Source organism: Hemibagrus wyckioides, linkage group LG07, assembly GCF_019097595.1.
Source record: "Hemibagrus wyckioides isolate EC202008001 linkage group LG07, SWU_Hwy_1.0, whole genome shotgun sequence".
Lineage (NCBI taxonomy): Eukaryota > Metazoa > Chordata > Actinopteri > Siluriformes > Bagridae > Hemibagrus > Hemibagrus wyckioides.
Window position 1 is genome coordinate 13,813,539 of NC_080716.1, and position 26,781 is coordinate 13,840,319.

The 26,781-nt window shown below is 38.0% G+C and overlaps 3 protein-coding genes and 2 non-coding genes across 6 annotated transcripts; all 5 read left to right on the forward strand.

Moving 5' to 3' along the window:
* The first annotated feature begins 166 nt into the window (after positions 1-166).
* Positions 167-7,466, forward strand: larp7 (La ribonucleoprotein 7, transcriptional regulator). The gene is made up of 13 exons (XM_058393866.1): positions 167-460; positions 595-816; positions 902-1,002; positions 1,083-1,166; positions 1,254-1,418; positions 2,111-2,216; positions 3,011-3,352; positions 3,661-3,817; positions 4,378-4,517; positions 4,680-4,789; positions 4,887-5,046; positions 6,839-6,930; positions 7,042-7,466. The coding sequence occupies exons 2-13, from the start codon at positions 603-605 to the stop codon at positions 7,114-7,116; spliced, it is 1,746 nt and encodes a 581-aa protein (XP_058249849.1). The 5' UTR covers positions 167-460; positions 595-602; the 3' UTR covers positions 7,117-7,466.
* A 7,547-nt stretch (positions 7,467-15,013) lies between these two features.
* Positions 15,014-18,314, forward strand: plin2 (perilipin 2). The gene is made up of 8 exons (XM_058395975.1): positions 15,014-15,135; positions 15,294-15,328; positions 15,596-15,791; positions 15,876-15,958; positions 16,085-16,349; positions 16,747-16,931; positions 17,571-17,690; positions 17,797-18,314. Exons 2-8 carry the CDS (start codon positions 15,302-15,304, stop codon positions 18,199-18,201), a joined length of 1,281 nt encoding a protein of 426 aa, XP_058251958.1. The 5' UTR covers positions 15,014-15,135; positions 15,294-15,301; the 3' UTR covers positions 18,202-18,314.
* A 1,009-nt stretch (positions 18,315-19,323) lies between these two features.
* Positions 19,324-26,747, forward strand: haus6 (HAUS augmin-like complex, subunit 6). Of its 2 annotated transcripts, none has more exons than XM_058393786.1 (16): positions 19,324-19,792; positions 20,819-20,914; positions 21,005-21,083; positions 21,168-21,300; positions 21,400-21,544; positions 21,687-21,749; positions 22,555-22,609; positions 22,841-23,014; positions 23,253-23,446; positions 23,720-23,849; positions 24,110-24,212; positions 24,336-24,411; positions 24,536-24,683; positions 25,040-25,138; positions 25,424-25,553; positions 25,658-26,747. In XM_058393786.1, exons 1-16 carry the CDS (start codon positions 19,665-19,667, stop codon positions 26,335-26,337), a joined length of 2,433 nt encoding a protein of 810 aa, XP_058249769.1. In that variant the 5' UTR covers positions 19,324-19,664; the 3' UTR covers positions 26,338-26,747. The 2 variants fall into 2 exon arrangements, with proteins under 2 accessions (XP_058249769.1, XP_058249770.1); XM_058393787.1 differs by having other exon boundaries at positions 19,325-19,792; positions 25,670-26,745.
* LOC131357001 (small Cajal body-specific RNA 8) lies at positions 24,831-24,961 on the forward strand. Its single transcript, XR_009205201.1, has one exon. It is a non-coding gene; the product is annotated as a small Cajal body-specific RNA 8 (non-coding RNA).
* On the forward strand, positions 25,222-25,352 carry LOC131357000 (small Cajal body-specific RNA 8). Its single transcript, XR_009205200.1, has one exon. It is a non-coding gene; the product is annotated as a small Cajal body-specific RNA 8 (non-coding RNA).
* Positions 26,748-26,781: the final 34 nt, after the last annotated feature.

A 26,781-nucleotide genomic window follows, 5' to 3' on the forward strand; every position in this document is an offset into this window, starting at 1 on the left:
TATACTGTTATGTTTGTATAAACCTTTTTTTAAAAGAGTAAAGAACAAAAATAAATAAATACATAAAAATAAATGAGCAATTTCAACTTTCCTTTTTACCTTCTGTTGTATTTTACGGCAAACACGTGACCTCAGTTGTGTTTGTAGCGCGCTTCGTGCAACGTCATCACTATGCGCCGATAGTTTCTGCACGCCGAGTAACTTTTTTTTTCTCTTCACTTCTTTGACTTGCGTGTTTAAACTCACAGATCTAGTACAGAGATGTAATAACATCTAAATGCACAAGTGAGTAGCACTGAACCTCGCTGAGTATTAGACGATTTCATAATTCTCGAGAAGACTCTCGACGTTACTGAAGCGTTATTTGAACGAGAGGCTTACTAGCTGATTACTTTTCCAGCCAAGCCACTCTGTGCAAATAATGACGATTAGGTTTTAATGTTTCCGCTTCGATAAACAGGTAAGCTGTCTCAGGGTTTGCTTTTTTATTTACTTTTTTTGATTTAGCTAAACAGGGCAATAAACGTTCAGTAATAACGTGTGTGTGTGTGTGTGTGTGTGTGTGTCTGTCTGTCTGTGTGTGTCCATCACAAGTTGTGGATATGGTTGACGCTGGGATGTCGATTATTGCCCCTGGAGACGACTTGTCCTCCAAGGAGCCAGGTGAGAAGAAGAGAGACAGTGAGAAAAAGAAACGGTCTCGAGTCAAACAGTTGCTGGCAGATGTGAAGAGACAGGTTGAATTCTGGTTTGGTGATGTAAATCTCCACAAGGACAGATATCTGAAGAATGTCATCGTGCAGTCAAGAGATGGCTGTAAGTGTTGAGCTTCACAAATACCAGCAAAAGTTTACATGTAGCCCTATAAAGGTTGAGTAATCTTGTGCTCTCCTTTTTGCAGATGTTGATATCTCTCTCCTGACATCATTCAACCGAATGAAAAAGTTGACCACAGATAGCAAGCTGATAGCTCGAGCACTCAAAAATTCTGAAGTGGTAGAGGTAAAAATGGACATGTACTACCAAAGGTTGTTATTTATAATATTGTCCTCTGTATCAATCTTTGTTGTTTTGTTTGTTAGGTTAATCTTGAAGGAACACAAATAAGGAGGAAACAGCCACTCGGAGACAGCCCAAGAGATGTAGATGACCGCACAGTATATGTTGTAAATATCACCTCTTTAAATAATATAGTGTCGGTTCTCATATGTTATGATTCACTAGTAATTCTTTGAGATGTTCGTGTTTTTCAGGAACTTCTTCCAAAAGATGTTACCCACGCTTGGATAGAACGAGTGTTTAGTAAATGTGGGAATGTGGTGTACGTTAGTATCCCCAGGTACAAGTCTACAGGTGACTCCAAGGGCTTTGCTTTCGTGGAGTTTAAGACTCAAACACAAGCACAGAAAGCCATTGAGGTATCTAATCTTTTTCAGATTCATTTAATCATCTTTTTCTGACATGTTTTACCTAGAGCATTTTAGCACCCTTTCATGTTCTACAGTTTAATCTGAATAATAGTGACATCAGTACTTTTGGTGTGTTTGCTGTTTGGTTTCACATTGCATGTAAACAAACCAAAACTATTTTAAATTAGAGGCATGTAGGGCTGAAAATGTGATTGTAAAACTCAGTGTCCAGAAATTCAGGAACAGGAACATTTATTAAGACCAAGCATGCATAGAAATAACAAATATTACCCATGCACAGAGAACACCAGCAATTAAATAATTAAATGATTCGACAAATATTGAAACAGTTTTGTGTATAGCATCCATCATTTATATTGTCTTTTTATTCTTCCAACTACCGAAAACATATCACATTTCTGTTGTGCTACAATTCTGACCTTTGGCTCATGTTGTACATGTTCACATAGGGTGCATTCAGATAATGACAGACCTGTGTGCATTTACAGATGAACTTGGATATTAGTATTAAGCTCAGGTGTAATGTTACATATACACTTATACACAGCTGTTATAGAGGAGAGGAAACATAACTGCCCTCTTTAAAACTGCTAAAGCCATTTGAGTATACACAACCATGGACCATGCTAGTTGCTGAATTTATTTATTTTTAATAATATTTTTTCTCTGCCATGTCTTAGATGCTGAACAACCCTCCAGAGGATGCCCCAAGGAAGGCAGGCATTTTTCCCAAAACCTTGGCGAGAAAACCGATTCCTTTTAATACAGTTCAAGACGGCACAAAAGGTAATGCAGCTCTTATACATAGTAGTTAGAATTCTGTGTCAGTTCATGCCCCAACCATATATTTTAATATTCATGTGAACCTAAAGAATTGTTTGAATTGTATATCTGTTGCTCAGTGTAGAAAGTAGTTAGTTTAACTTGAGAATATTTTCGACCTGGAGTGCCACATAGAGCAACATACTGCAGGCACATACTCAGTCTGGAGCATGTGTACTCTGGATGAAGCCAAAACATTAATTGTGTATGCCTTTGGTGGTAACTGGTTTCTGCTGTTTGTCTCTCTCTTATTTAAAACAAAATATTGTTTTTTCATGCTTATTGTTGGGTGAATTCACCTCTACCCTTCATAACATAGCTTCATACTAAAGATCTCGACTAAATAAGTATTTAGCAATGCAATGCAAACTCACGAAAACTAGGTCAGTGTCTGTGATTTATATTTTATTAACTACAAAGTACCAGTAAACTCAGATTTGCGTCTTTTATTATTTGTTATGTTCACAGTAAAGCAGTAGTACAGCAGGGCATGATACTGTTACCTGCAGAAGCAGCTTGCATATGATGCCTGGCTTCATAAAATAAGACAAGTGAACAAATGTCTGATTCGGAAAATGGCAGAAAAATGAGTTCAAAAATATCTAAATTAAAAAACCACCATACGATAGCTACTAGTAATAAGTCAGTTATTAATACAAGCTGACATGGGCATTAATTTTGACAAGTGAAGCACTAGGTCCTTTTGAAGCTTTAATGATCTGACATTTAAACACAGTACTTCTTCATTTGTCTTGTAGACGAGGATGAAGGGAAAGGCGAAGATGACGAGGATGGAAAGAAAAAGAAGAAAAAGAAAAAGCGAACACGCAGTGAGCAGAAAGATGATTCTGTTGAAGAAATGGCAACCGAGAATGTGACCGACAAGGAGCACGCCACTGAGACCGAGGCAGCTGACAGGAAAAGAGCACAGTCTTCAGAGGGCACTGAGATGGAGAGCGTGACTGCTGTCAAAACTTCACAGAAGAAGGCAGATAAGAAAAGACGTCGGTCACACAGCTCCGAACTCTCTGGGGGAGAAGGCCAAGTGGAGAAGCCCGCTAAAATGAGGAAAGTGGATGAGGAGGCAAGTGACACGAAGGGTAAGAAGATTCTCCGAGGCTGAATGGTGGTAGGGGGCGCATCACAATGAGTTAACGTAGACTGTGCAATTTATTACTAGATTAAGAAAATAAATTGAGCTCAATAATGTGTGTGTGTTCTTGGTAGCAGTCCTTTTCTAAACCAGTAGCACAGCTGGGAAAGGGTTTTATACTGAACATTGATAGCTAAAATTGCAATTCCTTAAGCACATTCAGTGATCTGATCCTTTTAATTGCTTAGCTGCTTGGTTCAGTTGTATTGGCAGGAGATATGTAGACGTGACCTGGAGTTGATCATTGTTCCCTAGAGATTTCATCTGAGAACAATAAAGAAAAGGAAATGGAGGACGGAAAAAAAGATGAGAAGGATGATTCCATGTTAAAGGCCAAGAGGAAGAGAAAGAAGAAATATAAGGAGAGGCTGAAGATTGAGGAAGAGGTTATTCCTCTCCGAGTGCTCTCAAAGTAAGCTTCCTTAGAAATTGTTGCCTTTAAAAAAACTGTATTATATTGATTGTATTAATTTAAAGAAAAAAATCACATGAAAAGTGTTTATTAAAATATGTAGATGTGTTTAGTGGGTCTGGTGTTAATTTGGTGGTTGATGTGATATCACAGTGGGACAATGCTAGCGAAGTGACAGTGGGTTTACAAAAGAAAAACTTTCAGCAATATTAAACATAAGAAATGACACGAGTAAGAAACACTTTTCTCACTCCCCCATTTTCCAGTGATGTTTAATGTCATGTTAATGAGATATCTACAGTAGAATTAATGAGATGGTAAACATTAGACTCAAAGTCCAGGTATGCAATCACTCTGTTTTTAATTAGAGATCATACCCACTATCAGCAGGCAGTCTAATTGCATTATGGATAATGCAAATGAAATACGTTTAAACTAAAAAGGAGAAAATTGAAGATCACATTAATGGAGTCTTCAGGGTGGAATTAAACCAGATTCTTCAAATTCTTGCTCTAATTTTGAAAAAAATTTTGTTCTGTTCTGTTTCTTGTTTGTTGCAGGAAAGAGTGGTTGGAGCTGAAGGAGGAGTATTTGGCACTCCAGAAGCAGTGTATGGCCAACCTGAAGAAGAATATTTGTGACATTCAAAAAACGATGGCATGCGACAACCTTCAAACTATTGAGGACAGTGGGAAAAACTGTGAGTAACCCACAGATTCATCTTTGTTGGAAATGTTTTCTTGTTCAGATTTAATTAGTCACCATAAGTACCTTTAGGTATTTTGTTAATAAAACAAAATGAACATTATGAGAGCCTTCAATTGGTGTATATGTGGCACCCTCTCTTGTGTCTTTTGCACAGGGGGTGATCGTAAACCTAAAAAAGAAACACTCGATGGGCCGAAGTTTGAGAGTGGAGTCATCCTGAAAATCACCCACAATCAGCCTTTGCCGAACAAAAAAAGTGTCAAGGTACAATCTCCTGGCAAGTTGCATATTAGTTTAAAAAAAGTACAGAGTGACTTGTGTAATACAGAAATTTCTCTTCTGTGTGTTTCTGTGTTTATAGGACACACTGTCTGAGATTGCTGCAGTGCAGTACGTGGACATTGTGGAGGGAGATTCAGAGGGATATATCCGATTTAAGACTCCGGAGGATGCCAAAGCCGTCATTGCGGCTCGATCCGAACTGCAGAAAAAGCACAACTGGAATCTGGACGTCCTGACTGGTTAGGAACCTTAATCCAAATCATTAAGGAATGCCTTAAACTTGCATTTTTCACTCTGACTTTTTATACCTTTCCTTTTACTTTCTGTTACTCTGTAGTATCCTTTTTGAGGCAAATACTTAGGAGGCAGGGTGTAAAAAAAAAAATGAGACCAAGATAAATTATTTCAGAAAAATTATTTCTTCCTATAACCTGTACAACTCTTCAACTTTTAGGGGGATGGAGTAAAAATGAAAAACCAAAATAATGTGGTTGCATAAGTGTGCACACCCTTAAACTAATACTTTTTTGAAACACCTTTTGATTTTATTACAGCAGTCAGTCTTTTTAGGTATGGCTCAATCAGCATGGCATATCTTGACTTGGCAGTATTTGCCCACTCTTTACAAAAATGCTCCAAATCTGTCAGATTGCGAGGGCATCTCCTGTGCACAGCCCTCTTCAGATCACACCACAGATTTTCAATCAGATTCAGGCCTGGGCTCTGCCTGGGCCATTCCAAAAATTCCAAAACCAAGATTGTCTGGTATTTGGAACTGTTCACATTTCCCCAAGGCCCCAGTTCCAGCTGAAGAAAAACAGTCCCAAAGCATGATGCTGCCACCACCATGCTTCACTGTGGGTATGGTGTTCCTTTGTTTTTGCGTCAAACATACCTTTTGGAATTATGGCCGAAGAGTTCAACCTTGGTTTCATCAGACCATAACGCATTTCTCCACATGCTTTTGGGATACTTCAAATTTGTTTTTGCTAAATTTAACCAGGCTTGGATGTTTTTCTTTGTAAGAAAAGGTTTGTGTCCTGCCACCCTACCCCATAGCCGAGACATATGAAGAATATGGGAGATTGTTGTCACATGTACTACACAGCCAGTACTTGCCAGAAATTCCTGCAGCTCCTTTAATGTTGCTGTAGGCCTCTTGATAGCCTCCCTGACCAGATTTCTTCTTAAATTTTCATCAATTTTGGAGGGACATTCATTTCTTGGTAATGTCACTGTTGCACCATATTTTCTCCACTTGATGATGACTGCCTTCACTGTGTTCCATGGTATCTCTAATGCCTTGGAAATTCTTATGTACCCTTCTCCTGACTGATACCTTTTAACAATGAGATCCCTCTGTTGCTTTGGAAGCTCTCTGTAGACCATGGCTTTTGTTGTAAATCGCGACTAAGTATATGTCAGAAAAAGCCGACTAGAACAGCCAAACTTTATTTGGGGTTAATCAGAGGCACTTTAAATGATGGCAGATATGTACTGGCTCTTTTTAACATGAGGTTGAATGTGATTGCTTAATTCTGAACACAGCCACATCCCCAGTTATAAGAGCGTGTACATGCTTATGCAACCACGTTATTTTAGTTTTTTATTTTTACTGCACCCCCCTAAAAGATTTCAGTTTGTTTTTCAGTTGGGTTGTACAGGTTATAGGTGGAAAAAGTTCTGAAATGATTTATCTTGGTCTCATCACAGAAACCTGCCATTTTAACAGGGGTGTGGAGACTTTTTATATCCACTGTATATGTGGTAAAATACTACTTTTTATGTGGATGGTAATAAACAGTTAAACCTAATAAAGCCCACGCTTCCACCTTAGCTAAGTAGCTTGCTCTTTATTTTGAATCAGGGTTTACACTAAGTTCACCATTTTACATGAGACAGTATGCTAGCATAATGCTGTATGAACTGTTTCTGGTGTATGGAAGCACTTTGAGGTTTATTCCCTCTGTTTATGTAATTAGCTATTATGTACATCTTTCATGAAATGCGTTTATCAAATTATTTCTTAAGGTGATCATGAACAGAGGTACTGGCAGAAGATACTGGTGGATCGACAGGCTAAACTCAATCGACCCAGGGATAAAAAGCGTGGCACAGAAAAGGTAAGTAAAGTACTCAGATGTATACACTCACATTTTTTCCTACTCCTTTCTGTATTCAATGAAACCAGCCAAATTCCTGAGATTCATATTTGTCTTCTTTTCCTTTCCTAGCTTATTTCCAAGGCTGAGAAAATCATCATCGCTCGGACCAAAGAGGCAAATAAGCACATTCGGTTCGACGATTAACAACCTTTTGTTATTTTTTTATTTTTTTATTTTTTTTTTTAATGCGCATTGTCAAAGCAAAGTTATCATTCATTTTTCCCTGTTTTGCACTGATAATTGGTTTGTTTTAATGACATGATCTTTCGATCTATATGAATATTAAAACATGAATGTTTTAGAGTTGATATGGTAAAGGTTTAGCAGACGGCTCACAGCTGTTCTGTGTAAACTTTTTTGTTTTAGTGCTTACTGACGTATGTAAATATGTGGGTGAATTTTTTTTTTTTTTTTTTTCCCCATGAGTAAATGTGAATGTGTTTTAGATTACTGTGCATTTTTAATGTAAAGCAGTGGGACATTTTTAAAATAAATTGTTTTCCAAGACCTTTCGATTATTTCTTTTTAATAACTTATTAACAACTCATTCCAGTTGTGACTGGACAGAATAACACTGTATCTCTTCCTAACAAGATTGGAGATTGGTCCACTTCTCAGTGCAGATGGTTTTTGGTGCTTTTGTTTTCAGTGTGGTTCAATACAGATTCTTTAAGCATTTTTAAGCTGAGTCAGTAGTATGTTATTTATTTATTTTTTTCGTATTATCTAGTTGAAAGCTCCATTTATGGCTAAGTCTAATTAGATAAGCACTGAAATGTTTCGGTATTTGAAATAAAAAAAAGTCAGTTGTGGCAAATGCTCCTGAACCGCCAGCCACAAAACAGCCCCAAAAGGTTTTCTTGTTTGTTTTGGTTTTTTTTTTGTTTTTTTTTCTTTGTATGATCCTGATCTCAGGCTTGTATGTATTTTATATATTTTTTTAAATTATAATTATCATGGTAAATGTTAAAGCAATACACCAATCTTTTACAAACTTATTATTCTTGAAGTTCTTATAATGTTAATGAGAACCGGGTATCTGGAGTTGAAAAATAGCTCATTTTAATACAGCTGACAATTTACACTAAAAAAAATTGAACCCTCAGTGTATATTGTTGCTGCTGTGATGTGTGAATGGTGGTGACACCATTTCTGGATAGCAAAGGTTTTGGTGGAAAGAATTCAAATCCAGAAACTTACCTCAACCTTGAGCTAGAGATGCAGTCTTGGCTGTGAAATTATGGGACAAATCCATTCTAATTTATTTCTCATTCAACTCGTTGTTTATTGGCTCTGGGTGACGTTCCATGAGCCAGAGAAGCATCTCCCGCAGAGATTTAGTCAGTGATCTACTGAAGTGTACCACTGCATACCAGGAACAGTTTTGTAGTTGTCTAGACATCACAGTCTGCCCCATGTAAAAGTCACTCAGATCCTTGCCCATTTTTCCAGCTTCCAACACACTGACTTCACTTGTTCACTTGCTGCCTAATATATCCCAACCAAGTGCCATTGTAATCAATGTTGTTCACTTCACCTCTCAGTGGTTTTAATTTTTATTGCTGATGGCTATAGTGGGTCTGTGTTGTGTTTTTTTTTTAATTATTTTTTTAAAGACATTACTTTCCCCCATCATTTTCTCTTTCTGCGATCAAAAAGGATGCCCTGACCTTTGCTATTCTATTTACAAGAAAACTAATATTGATCAATTGGAAATCAGCAAAACCTCCCCCTCTATCTCAGTCGATTAGAGATGCATATTTTTTTTAATCAAATTTGAAAAGATTAGACTTTCATTAAAGGATTCGTCTAATGCATTTGGGAAAATATGGGGCCCTTTTTTCCACCTGGCTAAGAAGATTGATTTTTCACCCTCCTTGGACTAACATGAACAGATTGAGTTCTAATTTCGAGTTTGGTGTAGTGGGGGTGATGGTCTGGTCGTTTATTTGTCTATTACAGATACACTCGAAGGCGAGCTGACAGGGATCTCTTTCTTTTTCGTTTTTAAATTTTTTTTGTTTATTTTATCCTTCCTTCCTTCCATCAATCAATCAAAATGACATTACAGTGGTTGGGAACACCATGAACTATACTATAATTGAGTATAATTATAAATAGTGTATATAAAATACAGTATAGTAAAAGGTATGCTACCTCTGTACTTCTCACATAAAGTGGGGGAGCAGAATTCTTTAAAAATTGTGTTATCAACTTGTGCAGTTAGGTCTTGTTAGTGGTACAGTAGATATAGTACTGTATTGCATGTGTTAGCTAAAGCTATGGCTGCTAAAGCATTTGTGACTGTCGATGTTGGGCTTTTGGTTAAAGCACTGACCCCCTTCCTTATATAGTTTTACATGTCCACACCTACATGTTTGACAAAATTTATTTTGGACACTTCATGGCGGTCTTGTGGTAGCTTAGTGGTTAAGGTGTTAGGCTACTGATCAGAAGGTTGCGAGTTCTGAATCCTAGATCCACCAAGCTGAGCGAGGTGCTTAGCTCTCAGCTGTAGGAAAATGAGAAAAGAATCTAAATTGCTCTGGATAAGAGTGTCTGCTAAATGCTGTCTGTTACACAAAATACTAGAGGATTTTATACTCTGCATGAACAATTATAGTTATACTCGAGTTTGTCCACGAGATGTCACTCTAGCATCGAGTTCTTTTACAGGTCCATGCAGAGGAATAGAAGCTTTTCCTTTGGTTAAACATCTTTAACACCTTATTTTGTATAAGATGCTTGTGGATTTAGTCAGAAATAAAATGACATTCTTATGTTAAAATAATGTTTAAATGTTAAATCATGTTTAAATAAGCTCAATAAACACAACCAAAATTAATATTTTTTTTAACAATACTTAGCCCTACTAAGTAATAGTAATAGTTTAGTAATACTGAGCCCTTGGTTGCTGTTGTAGAAACGACATTACCAACATGTACATTATTTACTGTCCAGTGTCACCCAAATGAGGATGAGTTCCCTTCTGAGTCTGGTTCCTCTTAAGGTTCTTCCTCACATCATCTCAGGGAGTTTTCCTTGCCACTGTTGCCTCAGGCTTGCTCATTAGGGATAAAATAGTAACCTAACTTTAAACTTTCTAAAAAAAAATTCTCTGTGTTTTTATACTTCTGTAAAGCTGTGAAATGTCCATTGTTAACGGCACTATACAAATAAATTGAATTGAATTGAATTGAAAATTAGACAGCAGGATCAAAATGCTGAGTATGCAGCTAAAGTAGAAATGCAAATGCCAGAAAATGCCAGAGTAATTTGTTTCTCATTTAGTTATTCATACATTCATGCATTAATAATTTTGCGATTAATTATTTCTTGTTATTAGGCCTATTGCTGCTGCTGTTAAAACATATTTTGTGCTTATAAATGTAAGACGAGCAAAATGTTTTGCTGAATTGACATTAAAGACATGACCAAGTTTACTTGGGTGAAAATGATATGTATTTTGTCTATGTATTTAGTTATTTTAGTGATTTACTTAAATCATTATACACCGATCAGGCATAACATTATGACCACTGAGAGGTGACATGAATAAGACTGATTATCTCCTCATCATGGCACCTGTTAGTGGGTGGGATATATTTGGCAGCAAGTGAACATTTTGTCCTCAAAGTTGATGTGTTAGAAGCAGGAAAAATGGACAAGTGTATTGATTTGAGCGAGTTTGACAAGGGCCAAATTGTGATGGCTAGACGACTGGATCAGAGCATCTCCAAAACTGCAGCTCTTGTGGGGTGTTCCCGGTCTGCAGTGGTCAGTATCTATCAAAAGTGGTTCAAGGAAGGAACTGACAGGGTCATGAGCAGCCAAGGCTCATAGATGCACGTGGGGAGTGAAGGCTGGCCCGTGTGATCTGATCCAACAGACGAGCTACTGTTGCTCAAATTGCTGAAGAAGTTAATGCTGGTTCTGATAGAAAGGTGTCAGAATACACAGTGCATGACGGGTCAGTACTGTTTTAGCAGCAAAAGTGGGACCAAAACAATATCGGGGGGTGGTCATAATGTTATGCCTGATCAGTACAGCTACACTACACTATGCACACACACACACACAGACACACACAGACACACACACACACACATACAACCAAGATCTGATCTCAACAGAGAAACTGAACTGTGCTGGACATGGACACACACACAACACACACACACGCACAAAAACTGTGAACTGTGTTCCCAATGAGAATTGAACTGTGCTGGACACAGACACACACACACACACACACACACAAAGTAAATTGTCCTGTTTGCACGCATATGTCACTTTACATTACAGTTTACACTTTATATTGATCCTGTTTACATGTTAACCTTAATATTTGCACTCACTGTCAACACTATTCTTTTGCACAGAGTCGGTCTACATGTTGTTTGTCTGCACTGTCTTGTCTTGTCATCCTGTGCACTTCTGTTGTATGTATAGTTTAGTTTTATATGTTTGGCTCTATGTTTGTCTGCATCACTGTACTTTGTCTTTGTTATGTGTAGCACCTTTGGTCTAGGAGGAACGTTGTTTCACTTCACTGTGTATTGCATCAGCTATATATGGTTGAAGTGACAATAAAGCTTCTTTGACTCTTGACTCTTTACAGCTCCTCTACACTGTGACAGAAAATCCTGTACTTTACAATCCTTTTGAAATGTTTGAAATTGTTTTGTTAAACTTTGACTGTTCTGTCACTTAGCTTTAAATTAAACATCCTAAGAAATGAAAATATATGTTTACATTTAAAATTTGTATCTTTCCTGGCAGTGAGATTAGAGGAGCAGTATTTATTCTTTCAGAAAAAGAATAGTCTGTTTGTGTTTGTATAGTCTGATGGTTTCAAACAGAAAGGAGTCACGTAGCAGCATAAAGTTCATAAATGCTGGCAACTGCAGCAGCCTACGTGGACCAATCAGTATAAAGATTACAGCTTAGCAACCAAGGCAGCAAAACTACAAATGAAGCTACTTTATTTCATAAAGATACAAAAATTCAAGCTTATTTGACAAAAAAAAAATCATTGCATGTGAGAAAATGTTTCAACGTTATTTGTTGTTCAGAGGATCCAGAAAACAGTTTGGTATATAACAAAAACCTTAGTAATATGGTCAGGTTTTGACTTCAGACAATGTAATATAGATTAATGAAAACTGACAAAATATAAATAATCTACGCCATCGTGACACTAAGGTGACATCATTCTATTAACCATGATGTGCATGATGTAATGCTCAAGGGTGGACTTTGTTCTACGATTCCTCAAATAATAAGCGACACTTAGGTTTAGTGACCCAATAAAAATGAGTATAGATCATGTTCCATATCATCTGATCATAGTCTAAAGGTGGCAGTGATGAAGTGAAAGGTTATTGTACTCTTGTGTGTGTGTTCACCGCAGTTTGAGAAATGTCCACGTTGCTCCAGGGACTTCAACAGCATCAAGTTTCAGAAGTCTTCACTGTATATCTGGCCTGTCGTATTTATCATTCATACTGAATGCTTATAATACCTGAAAACAGGTTGAGAAAACCTCCATGTGGTTAACTGCTTAAACACAGGAATACTGGTATGCACTAAATCATGTACTTTTGCATCCAGATGGGAGAGCTGATTTCTAGAAGCAATGACCTCACACCTCTAGGCTCCAGGACAATTATGAGCCCATGTTTCTGTCAGTGCAGTTTTGCATGTTGTCCCCGTGTTTATGTGGGTTACTCCAGTTACTGCCTAACTTCTAAAAACATGCTTATAGATGGCTACACTGTATTGACCTATCATGGCCTGATGTCCCATTCAGGGTGTATTACTTATCTTATGCTCAATGACCTCAGTGATCGGTCTGGACTTCACCTTGGCCCTGACCAAGATAAAGGGGATTATTGAAAATGCCAGAATTAGTAAAATTGTGTAGTAATATGTCTTGCAGCAATAAAAACTCATCCTACATCAGCTTAACTTTGAGTGAAACATGTTTCAATAAGTATAACTATTAAAGAAAAAGATTTTTTGTCAGAGTTTTTCTTTTCTTTTTTTCAGCAAACAGAACTAAAACAGCAGTGAATGAACTGAAGTAAACTTAATAAAATCCTGATAAGCCTCTTTACACTGTTTACAACACACTAAAGGAAGTGTCAATGTGATGTGTGGACTTTTACCCAGATTTGGGCCTGTCTAAGGGGAAATTACTGAACCATGAGTCAGACATCTTTCAGAAAGTTACAACAAGCTTGCTCAATTATTCTAGGACATGCCGAAAATATTTTATAATAGTCCCAAACAATGTTAATGCTTGTGCTTTATGCCAGGATTTATTTATGCCTCACCTAATATGTTTAAACCCAATCTTTTTCATACCCATGTAGTGAGAGTGATGTCATACCACAGAGCACAGACCTGTTCCAGTCAATAAGGCATAGGTTACTGTAGACTACTAGTACTTCTTAGTATGTAAATATACATATTTCAGTGTACTATTTAATACGTTAGTAGACAGGATACACTTATTTTGACATATTATTCAGCACAGTAGTGTGTGTATTTATATATGTAATAAATATATTATGTACCAAGCTGTACTTTTCCTAGTTGCTGCTGTGGTACAATGAAGGGTTTTGTATCTTTACACCAGGAAATGATCATATCTTATACATTTATAAATACTTAAAAGTACATGATTGGGCTAGATGAATATTAGTTGTACAGAAGATGAACCTTTGATGGTACTATCACACGGACAAAGAAAAGTACTAACTAAAACCTATGTTTTTGAGAGTGCATGCTATTTAGTACAGAACTATGGGTAGTATACATTTTGCTAACCTACTTTTTATAGTTTGTTGTTATGTGAAGGCATTGAGGACTATACAAAGTATTAATCTGTATCAGTGTGTGTGTTGCCTGTAATGTGTTTCTGCCTAATGTTACACCTACAGTATGCACATTCAAATGACAACATACTATCTGGCAAGAAAATATGTGTACAGTAACAGACGTGTTTGGGTGTACATGTTATCAGGCATAACATTATGACCACCTGCCAAATGTTGTCTTGGTCCCCCTTTTGCTGCCAAAACAGTCCTGACCCATCATGCACTGTGTATTCAACATCTGTCAGCTCATCTGTTGGAGCGGATCACACAGGCCGGCCTTCACTCCCCATGTGTATCAATGAGCCTTGCCCGGCCATGACCCTGGCGCCGATTCACCACTGTTCCTTCAATGGACCACATTTAATAGATACTGACCACTGTAGACCGGGAACACCCCACAAGAGCTACAGTTTTGGAGATGCTCTGATCCAGTCTTCTAGCCATCACAATTCGGCTCTTGACAAACTCGCTCAAATCCTTACGCTTGCCCATTTTTCCTGCTTCTAACACATCAACTTTGAGGACAAAATGTTCACTTGCTGCCTAATATAATCCCACCCACTAACAGGTGCCATGATGAGGAGATCATCAGTGTTATTCACTTCACCTCTCAGTGCTCATAATGTTATGCCCTGATCGGTGTAGTATTCACGTGTGTGTTGTCTGTGATGTGTTTTGACCTACACATTTGCACACTTAAACGACAGCATACTATTTGGCAAGAAAATATGTGTACAGTAACAGACGTGTTTGGGTGTAAATGTAAATTTAATCATAACGTAGACCCATATGTTATTTTATTTATTTATTTATTTATTTTTGGCTACATTCCATACCCATAAATGTAAATTCTCAGGAAATAAATCATGCTTTTCGGTGTTTAAAAAGGAAGCGATGCATCATGTTTGCCCTCACAAAAGAAGCTATTCAAACTTTACAGGAATGAACTCTTTCGTATCTTTGTGTGACATTGTTTATTCCTCCTAGCAAATTTATTAAGTTAAATTGTTTATACATGTTACTTAAAAAAAAAGAAAAAAGAGTAGTCGATCACAAGACAGTTCGTCATGAGGTGTTGACCTGAGAAAGCCGCAGTGACGTAATCGCTCACCTTTGTCCTACTTTTTTTTTTTTTTTCACTCGTTACACGTGCCCACGTTCACGGTCTCGCGAGAAGCTCTCTGCGACTATAAAAGCCAGATCAGATCCTCATTCTGGAAAGTTGACTAAGCGCAGCTGACAGGAAACCTATCTTCCGGATATAAAGACATAACAACGGGTGAGTTTTTAAATATTATTCTGTATATATATATATATATATATATATATATATATATATATATATATATTTTTTTTTTTTTTTTTTTTTTTTTTTTTTTTCCCAAGAATACTTTGTGTGTACAGTGAAGTTTAATAAACTTTCTATATCCTTTACAGTGAGAAATATGCCTCCTGTGGAAATACTGAACGAGGTGTGTACATATTTCTCTTAAAATTCATTATGAACTATATTCAGTGTTATTGCTACACTCTCAGAAATAAAGGTGTACTTGTCATTAGATTGGTACCATCAAGATCTTTTGTACTTTTCAGTATGTAGTTTCAGTTTAAAAGCTATATGTAACCTTGATGGTACTATGCCAGTACCTTTATTTGATACCATTATGTGTGACTTAAAAACGTTACGTATCATGTTATATTAGCTATTTGTATTAATTAACCTTTTTAATGGTGTTCAGAATGTGGTTACTCGAGTAGCCAATCTCCCGCTGGTGAGCTCCACCTATGGCATGGTGTCAGACCTGTACAGTAACACCAAAGACAACCATCCTACCATCAAGTCTATGTGCGAGGCAGCAGAAATGGGAGTAAAAACCATCACTTCAGCGGCCCTCACCAGCGCCTTGCCAATTATTGGCAAGTTGGAACCTCAAAGTAAGCATCATTTCAACATCGGATCGGTTTAGACAATTTCTTAACAGAAAACAAGATTTCTAAGATTTTATTTTCTTTGTTTAGTCTGTCTGGCTAATGACCTTGCCTGTAAAAGTCTGGATAAAATTGAGAAGACTCTGCCAATCCTTCACCAACCTTCTGGACAGGTAAAAAAAGAGAAAAAAATATATATATAGCCAATGTAGCCAGCAAACAAAAGGTTTTAATCATCATGCTTAACTTTATCTTATAGCAGAGATCACTAACATTGCATTTTTTATCAACTGTTATAGCTCGTAAGCAGTGCTAAAGACCGGGTCACTGAAACCATGAACGGGGCCAAGGAGACCATGTCTAATACCCTGAGCCATGTGATGGTCCGCACCAGAGGAGTAGTGCAGGGGAGCATGGAGAAGACAAAGATAGTTGTCACTGGTGGTGTCCACACAGTGATGGAGAGCAAAGTGGCAAAGCTGGTGAGCAGCGGTGTGGACACTGCTCTGAGCACTTCTGAGATTCTGGTAGAGCGCTATCTACCTGCACCTGAGGACAGCCAAGGTGAGACAGTGCTTTCCGGCTTATTATAGTCAACCTTGGAGCAGATATAATAACAATGTGACATGGCTTCTCTTTGTTTCTGTAAAAAAACATTGCAAAACTGTAGGATGTTATATGCCACTAAAAATATAATTCCTATAATAATGTTATACAAGTTATACAAGAGCTTTAGCTGTTCCTAAATGGCTTAAAAAGAGTTCTGTTTGATAGGAAAATAACTGAACCAATTCCAGCAGTCATCTGACTAAGTTCAACCCTAAGAGTCCAATAACCTCAAATTCATGGTTATTTTTGTTTTCAGTGTAGCGCAATCATTTGTTTATATAACTCCAATGGAAATTTCCAGACCTCTAAACATCAGCTTAACCTCATGTTCTCAAATCTGTTTCTTTTACAGAACAAGAGATAAAAGTGACCGAAGGTTTTGATGATCAGACCAATGAACCCAGCTACTATGTGCGCCTGGGATCGATCTCAACCAAGCTGCGACAAAGGGCGTACCAGAAAGCTATCAGCAAGGTTCATGATGGCAAGAAAAAGAGCCAAGAATCCATCTCTAAGCTGAACCGCACCATGGATCTGGTAGGTGACCTGCAAAGCTACAGCTTATGTTTTTTCCCCTATCTTGTAATCTATAAATAGGCTGTTTGATATTAAAAAAATGTACCCCTGCTTGCCTGGAGTTTACATTTGTGTATTTTGTGTATTTATCAAATCCCAAAAGACATGAGCCAGGTGCATCAACAAATAGTTTGGTTTGAACACTGTAATAGCTGAATAATAAAACCTATTCTCCAGCTCAGATTTCACTAGGAATCATATTGTGTACACTTCATGATAAAGTTTCTCAGAACCACACATTGTCATAAGTCCAGCTGAGTAGGATTGGGGGCATGTCTGACATTGGGGGTTTGATTTCCCAAATGTGCCCTGTGTGTGTGGAGTTTGCATGGTATCCCATTACTGCTACAGTTTTCTCTGGGTACTCTGCTTTCCTCCCCCCATTCCAAAGAATTGCATTGTACAATCTATAAATTGTGAATAATGTTGGATCTTGTGCCCTGAGATAGACTCCAGGTTCCCAGTGACCCTGTAATAGGATAAGTGATACAGAAATTGGATGGCTGGATGGATGCATGGATGGCTAGATGGGGTAACTGCACAGTGATTGACTTTTTTTTTTTTTTTTTTTTTTTTTTTTGATGTATCTGTTTTCATTAGATTGAATACACAAGAAAGAACATTGATGGTGCCAACCAGAAGCTGTTTGTTAAATTTAGCGTGTTAATGGACTGGAAGTCTACATCTCAGAGTGATGGTGACACAGACAACAAGGCAGAGGTACACATACTCTAAAAGACCTATTTTCTGTTTCCTGACTAAAGACATAACGGTTAAAAACAAGTTCCCAGACCTTATACAAACCTACTTTTTTTCTCATTTGTAGCTAATTGAGTCTCGGACCTTGGCCATTGCTCGCAACCTGACACAGCAGCTACAGACGACTTGTTTGACCCTGGTGTCCAACCTCCAGGGCCTACCACAAAACATCCAAGAGCAAACACTGTCCATTGGCCACATGGCCATGGATGTCTACAACAGGTTCAACAATGCTGCAGCTCTGAACGACTTGTCTGACACAGTGCTAGTAAACACTCGCGTTCAGCTGAAGCGCATGAGAGATTCCATTGACAATGTGATGGATTATTTGGTCAACAACACACCACTCAACTGGCTGGTGGGTCCATTTTATCCGCACACAGAACCGACTAAAAAACCAAGGAGCAAGTCCAGTGAAGAAAGCAGCCTTCAGCCTGAAGTGGCAATGCAGCCACTCAATCAAGAACATTAGTTTAGCAACACTGTCTATGCGCTGTCTTCTGAATTTCTGATAAGACTTGTTTTTCTTGATATCTTGATGCTGATAATGTTCATTCTTGACAAAATAAAATACTACTCATTCTACTCTCCCTCTATTACTCTCTTTTTCTCTCTCGCTCTCTCTCTCTCTCTCTCTCTCTCTCTCTCTCTCTCTCTCTCTCTCTCTCTCTCTCTCTATATATATATATATATATATATATATATATATATATATATATAGTACTCATTCTATCACTATCTTTTACCCATAAAAGTTTTGTTGTATAATCAGTATATAATCATGAATATATAATCCTTTCTTATGAAATGCATTACTTTTGTACTGTCTTTCTACATTTCTAATAAAATCATAATTATATAAAACATTAAGCGTGTAGCACTTGGTTTTGTTCGAGTGCTGAATGTAATACAAAGGAAAAGTCTTAGGTGCATTTCTGTAAAGCAAGTATGATTTCAAATGAAGTCAAATTAGATTTATGAGCATTCATTCGCAAAATATATCTTACAGAGGAATCTTTGAGGGTCATAAAGAAATTTTATTAAGTAAGAATGAAAAAAATCAACTGAAAGTAAAGCAGCACAATGCTGTAAAAGAACCCATGCACTTTTTGAAAGCAGAAAGTGACCACATCAATCATCCTTTATCCGAGTAAGGGATCAAGGATAAAGTGTTAAATGAAAATTTATGAAATTTGATGAATATAGTTGAGCAAAAATCAGCAATCTCATCCACCTTCTTTTTCACACATTGTGTAATGCTGTCAGAGCTCCGCCCCGCCCCCTTCAAGAATTTTGTTTGGGGCGTGGTTTATTCTTTCATGCAAATCGCTCCTATGACAATTCAAATCTAGTCAACGAGCGCAACGTGGAACTTTGCCCTAGCCAAGATGGCGTCTTTGTCGTAACAACACGGACTATATTTCGTGTTTATATGCAAGAATAACAAAGCGAATACGTCAACCTCGGTTTGCTCATGTTTAAATAATACTTCATGAAACTTCTACACGCACATAAGATACAGTTTACAGAATCTATCTCCGAGTCACCGGAAGCGAGTCACATCAAGCATCCTATATATGTCCGGGTGTGTCTACGGATAACTTCCGGTGTCATACAATTGTCTCAAACAATTTGGCGGTTTATCGGAAGTGTTTGGCGAAACAAAGTTAAAAGCTAACTTGGTTGCTAACTTAGTTGCCGCGGATTCGTTTAACTAAACTGTTAATGTCGTTCAGTTGATAAATATATCGTGTTTTATTATTATTTTTTGCGTTCAGTGAGACGCGTCAGTATGCTGTGTAGGGCGGCGGTGCTCCGCGGCTAGCTAACTGTTTGTGTTGTCTCCGCTGCCTGCACGCGCACAGCTGAGCCCTGCTTCTTTCACAGGACTAGCGGTCAGCTGTTTAACTGCCCAGTGGCTTTAATGCGTTAATAATGATGTCTAATGTTCAGGATGCCAGTGGTAAATATTTATGGTGGTATCTTCAGAGTATGGAGTTCCATCTCGATGTGGCTGCCAGCACTAAAGGAAAAACAAACGTCAAGCATCTGAATTTGGGGATGTAAGTAAATCAGTCATTATCCATTGGGGATATTTGATAATGTGTGCTTTAGCTGAAAGCTTGACTGCTGTATTTGTAAATTACTTTCTTCTTTTTATACTTGGAGCTTTGGTAATTCTAAATACACTATTGCCAAAAGTTTTGGGACACCCCTTGAAATCATTGGATTCAGGTGTTGTTTTTCAGGGGTTGGTCTTGGCCCCTTAGTTCCAGTGAAAGGAACTCTTAATGCTTCAGCATACCAAGACATTTTGGACAAGTTCATGCTTCCAACTTTATGGGAACAGTTTGGGGATGACCCCTTCCTGTTCCAACATGACTGTACACCAGTGCACAAAGCAAGGTCCATAAAGACATGGATGGGTGAGGTTGGTGTGGAGGAACTTGACTGGCCTGACCTCCACCTGATAGAACACCTTTAGGATGAATTAGAGCAGAGACTGCAAGCCATATATAGAATGGCTTCAGCACTTCTGTGAAGGCTTTCCACAAGGTTTAGGAGTGTGTTTTATGGGAATTTTTGACCATTCCTCTAGAAGCACATTTGTGAGGTCAAGCCCTTATGCTGGATGAGAAGGTCTGGCTCGCATTCTCCACTCTGATTTATCCTAAAGATGTTAAAGAAGGTTGAGGTCAGGCCAGTCAAGTTCCTCCTCACCAAACTCACTCATGCATGTCTTTATGGACCTTGCTTTGTGCACTGGTGTGCAGTCATGTTGGAACAGGAAGGGGTCATCCCCAAACGGTTCCCACAAAGTTAGGGGCATGAAATTTTGTCTAAAATGTCTTGGTATGCTGAAGCATTAAGAGTTCCTTTCACTGGAACTTAGGGGCCAAGCCCAACCCCTGAAAAACACCTGAATTCAGTGATTTAGAGGCGTGTCCTAAAACCTTTGGCAATATAGTGTATCATGATGTGTGTTATGAAATGTATTCATCACCATGTAAACTTTGTTAGTCTGTTGTAGTGACACTAACTTTTGGAGTAGGTTTGTACTCATTGTAATCTGGTTGCATATTGTACAGGAACATGTTTGATAAACCAAACAAGGAGGCCTCCTACCTTGTTGTCCATTTCTTGTTTAAGAAGTTGAATCCTTCGCGTGTGCAGGAGGTCTTTAGGTAGGTCACAGTTAAAGCGAAGATACAATAAAATACTACCATGTCCTACTTCTGTCCTCTCACTTGACAATTCTTTGCTTTGTCGTTTAGACATTGCTGGCCAGTTTTGGATCACAAGGCAGATGCTGAATTTCGTAAGGTGACGTTTGGATGGCTCCAGGAAATAGTGGTAAGTTTAAAAAGTCCACTGTACAAGTTTTAAATAATATTCTTGCTAAGTTGTAATATATTACAACTGTATCTCTGTACACAGAATGAGAAAGGGAGCAATTTTCCCAAGGTGGTTGCATCACATCTACACTCTTCGTCTGGACCAAGATTCGTCAATCTTATGCTTCACTTTGCTAAATATGTCATGCTAAAAATGATGAAGTCTTTTAGCACAGGTAGCATATTGACATTTTTCAATCACCTTTGTTTTAAATGGTAGATGTATGTACTGTACTACTGCACCTGATATTCCTCTGTTTAATGTGGAAATTTAGATGGATCATGGGTTCCAGAGGCAGCAGCTTTTCCTGCAAGTACTCAAGAGTTGGAGATGACACGCTTTCAGATGGTGAAGAGGCGTTTCCAGAAAGCCTCTGTGGAGCAAGATGCTCTGATTCAGGATTATCAGAAGAGAGCCAGGTTAGTTAATGTACTGAAGATTCATAACCGCATGATTTTGCACCATAAAATTTTCATATTTGTTGGAGTGTTTTTTGAGAGCTGGATCAAATTATCTACCTTTTTTTTTTTATTTTTTTTTTTTATTTGCCTTTTTCCAAAGGCATTTGGAGAAGTCTTTGAAGGACCATAAGGCAGAAGATGTCAAGTATGATGACTTGCTTAAGTAAGTTAATTTAAAGTGAATTTTTAATGGCATTAAAGGCATATATCACATACCCTCACTGAGCACATCAATAGGAGCACCTAGACACCTCATTTATGCAATTAGCTAATAATGTGGCAGCTGTGCAGTATCATGCAGATTCAACCAGCAGCTTCAGTTAATGTTCATCAACCATCAGAATGTGGGGAAAATGTGACCTTAGATTTTCACCATGGCATGATTGTTGGTGCTAGATAGGCCTCTCTTACTATTTCTATACATGCTGATCTCTAGGGATTTTCACACACAACAGCTACAGCAGCAGTAGACCATAATAGGATTCAGAATTTGAATCACAAATGAATGGAGCAAATCTGTCTATCATTACTCGAATGGCACAGCACGTTTGAATATTGTTGAGTATGTGCATTCCTTCATGGCCTCAATTTACCCATCTTGTATTAGATACCAGCATAATAAACCGGTTTAACTTTAAAACATGACAGAACAGGAGACTCACTTGAAAAATCTGCAGGTATTGTGTGATGCAATCATGTCCACATGGTCCAGAATCTCAAAGGAATTTTTCCCATATCTTGTCGAATCCATGCCATATAAGATTTGAGTATTTGTTTATACTTACTAATAAGAGTTCAGTGAGTGCATTGGCTGCACTAAACTTATTAGTCCAAAAGATTGAAGTCCTTGTATATTTCAGCTGTTAATGCCACCCCAATCTTTCACTAAATACACAGATTTCTACAATCTACCCATATAGTAGTAGGACTGTTGGTTTTCTTTTTTAAATTGATATGCATCTTTGTAGGAAATATGAGAACAAGACCAACTTGGAAAAAGATCTTCTGGAAAAGATTCACAAGGTTTGTTGTAATTTGATACTACATGTCACTAATTCATTGTTTAAATGTAGAATTATAGGTTACTGTATTTATTGTCTTGCACTTGGTCACTCAGCATGCACATAATTTGTACAGTAAAGCTCCGGTGTTCATTTCTATTTGTTTCTGTTATATTTTGCCCCCCAGTTATTTTATATCAACTCTTTCAATCTTTTCGGTCAAATTTTGCCAACTGTCTCCTTTGGACTTTAGGTTCGAAGCTTGTGGGCAGAGATTGATGACGCTTTGTCCAGGCTAGAAGGAGAGCGAAGTATGTTGGCTAGTGTGATTGAGGGCAAGGTTGATCAGTATGTGCTGGATGGAAAGGACATTAGTGTGAAGATTCCTACAGTTCTGCTGGAGAGAATGGAGAGGTTCTCACATCAGGTCAGTCAGGAAATACAATTTTTAGCTTGTCTGACATCTCACATGCACTCACTGGCTACTTTAAGCTTCAGTTCCAATCTTCATTTGTCTTTTTTGTGGGCCATCTGCTGTTGTACATGGGCTATAAATGTTCCATTTAAAGTAGCTGATGAGTGTATATTTCCACATTTTACAGTCTTGATAAATGGAAAACATATATTTAAAGTTTTTTTGTTTTGGTTTTTTGGGGTGTATTTAGACCGGTGCTGGCAGTTTATATGAGGAAGGTCAGCCGGTCATCCTGCGGTTGCTTGAGCTTCTGAATGTTGGATTAAGAATCCTGAGTGAGGAGCGAGCCAAGCTTTCAGGTCCAACATCACAGCTGAGCCACCAACATCTCCAGGAACAAGCTTTGCTCATGAAGCGTTCAAAGGAGACACTGAAAAACATGAGGTATTTGATTTAGAGCATAGTAGTTAGCATAGGTTTGCTTCTCGCTCACTCTAATGAATACAACTACCAAAACCACTTGAATGAGTCTTTTATAGATGTGTTAATTAATATAGAGCCTTGAAGACCAGTGGCAGAAGCTGTAAAATAGTCTAACTTTAGCCTGCTATTGTCTCCTGTAATTAAACATGCTCAATGGTTAGTATTTATTTAGGTGAATATTTAGGTCATGGTTTAATTTACTTATTATTAAGCGTAAATATATTGTTTTTCTAGGCGCAAGTTATGCAAGGAGGATTTACCGCTGGTAAAGAGCAACATAAAGAAGCTGGAGTTGGACTGGGAGAAAAAGTGGGCTGAATGTTTGAGCCACACTCCCTTGATCTCCTTCCTCAATGATGATCCTGTAAGTGTAAAGTAAAACTGATTAAAGTACAAGACTATCTCCTGATGGGTCTTAGAAATTAAGATTGCTTTCAAGATGTGCAACGTCTGTTCTTTTTATTGTAACTTGGCATCAGATGAAATAGTTGGTACTAATGGTAGTCACATGCTTATGGAAGAAAACTTGGTTTACTTTGTGATATTGATCTCTTGATATGGATGTTGGAGCAGTTACTGTATTACTGAATGTTTTACTCAAACATGCCTATTATATCATCACAGGTTTTGGACTTCCTTTCTCCAATGCCTCCACTATCCTTTGAAGCAGCCTCTGAGGTTAGCTTCAAGGCTAGTATTTTTTCACAGTATCCAGCTAAACTTTCTGGTAAGTTAGTAAGGTTTTTTTTTTTCCCTCCTTGTCATGCTTTTTTTTTTTGGCTTCATGTTGCCTACATCTTTATTTATTTGTTTATTTTTATATATATAATTATATTTATTCTGGATTTAGAACTAGCAACACAGACCCTTAAAGCTGAACCTTGCCTCACTGAGCAGGAAATTGAACAGGATGGTGATTTCTTAAGGTGCCACAATCTCAAACTTTGACAGATCAATATAAATCTTTACTTTTACTTTTTTAATTTTTTTTAATAGCTGTCTTTTACTAACTGGTTTCTTATTATTTTAACCTATTTTCTTCCTTGGCAGCTCTCTTCCAGTTGAGGACAAAACAGAAGATATACTTTTTTCTACTTGCCTTGCTTCACCAAGGCCTGTCTCTCCATGTGTGGTGCACCCTGAAACTCCTACTTGTGTTAAGGTGCCATCAGTTGCTCCTACACCCAGCCATGTTCAGGTAGAAAAATCCAGACGTGAGACATCGTGGCAGTGATTCATGCTTTTTGATGTCGGTTTGTAGTCCTAACTGATGTCAACTATGTAGTTAGTCTTAAAGGAGTGACATAAATATGCTGTTTTGAATGTTAATGTTGAGCAACACGAGTGGGAATCTGATACATGGGCAATTCTATACTATGTGCTGCTCATCACTAGCTTTCCCAAGATAATACCTGCTTTCTGATGACCGGGGCGAATTGAGGGAAATCGCAACGGACAGATACGGAGCAGACAATCTTTGTATTTGATGTCTGTCTTTGAAATTGGTTACTAGAATAATAATAATTCTTGTAATTGTTCTTGCATTATTTTCAGGCTAGCAAGAGGGGACCCTTGCATTCACAAACTAAGACATCTGCGTTGAAGCCAAAGGCTCAGATTCTGGAGTTGGAATATGAGAATCTAGCAAGTCAGGCATGTACAGATTATCTAATATCAGTTGTGTGGTGTCCTGCGATTCTCTGGTTTAAAAAAAAAAAAAAAAAATGCATGTGCCATGGGAAACTGATACATGGGCAGTTCTGAACTATGCACTGCTCATCACTAGATTTCCCGAGATAATACCTGCTTTCTGATGACCGGGGCGAATTGAGAGAAATCGCAACGGACAGATACGGAGCAGACAACCACTGTGTCCATAAATGTTATTGGTCTGTATGTAATTGGAGTGCTCAAGTGCAATGTCCTGTATTTATTTAGGTTGCTGAAGCTGTGACCATGAGTCCAGTGGATGGAAGAAGCAGTAGTACAGAGTTTGAGCAGTTGCTCAATACATTAGCAGACCCCTTCACAACAAAGAAGCAGCTCCCTCGCACACCGGAAAGCTTGAGTAAGTTTCCATTGTGCTTTTTTTTTTTTTGTTTGTTTTAAAAGAATTTTTAAGGGCATTGGCATGATTTCAAGAATGCCATTCAATTTTTTGTTAATATAAAGGTTTTGTTTCAGTTATGGATGTCAGAAAATCATGGAGGAAAGCAGTGGAAGAAGGGAAGGCTGAGAAAAAGCATGACACATGTCAAGATAGTCTCTCTTGGATCAGAACACCGGTTTCTGAGGTTAAAGATAAACCCAGCACAGAAACTTCTTCCGTGAGAATTTCTTCAATACTGAGTGCTGAGCCTGTATCCTGTAGTCCCCTTCCATCACAGAAGAGGTCTTCTCTGCACTCTACTGTTTCCTGGGACACCTCCCAGCTGGATGCTCTAAGCCAAAGCTCAAGCAACATCTTCCACAGCATTGCTCATGAGACCTTTCCAGACGCAAAGAATGATGATGATGATGATGATGATTCTTTCAACTGCAGTGATGGCTCACAAGAGGTCCAGGAGGTGGATGAACTTATTCTCCCCCCAGTTGTGTCATGTTCTCCTGAAGAGACTACGCAGCAAATGGTTAGAAGAGCTCTGGACGACTCCCCATTTTCTGGGAGGATCATGGAGAAAAACTCTGACTTTATGCCATCCGCAGTAAGGACAAGTCCAGGGCTGGGCAGTTGTATTGGGGAGAAGGTATTTTCTCTGGATTTGGACCAGCTGGAGAGTGTCCCCTCTCCTCGGCGAGAGGAGCTACTCCTGCCCAATCTTGTAACGTTTTCACCTATAGATGAATTCTAGTTGGTGTCTAGTGTCTAAATTCATAGTACAAACAGTTCAGAGAACAAATGCAGTTTTGTACCTTCTCTGCTATGGTGCCACTATCAACAGACTGGTTGAGAGGAAACTCTATCCTCTAAATGTAAAGCATTTCTCTTTTCTAAAGTAGCTCTCTTCAGTGCTAACATTTTTAACAGCTAGCATGTCTTAAAGTTCATCAAAGCCCAAATTATTTTTGCTAATATTTCTAAATGTTCATTGTTATGAATGAATGAGTTCTAATACAAGAACATGTCATCAGGATTAAGGCTAATAAGTGTGCTTTTAAGCAGTTTCTCAAATGTAAAAAAAACAAACAAAAAAAAACCCTTTGTGCACTTTTTTTTTTTTTGGTCTTAAATTGTACTGTTTTGTTAAGTTCAATAAAAAAGTTCAATCACTATTGGGAATATCATGGAATTGCAC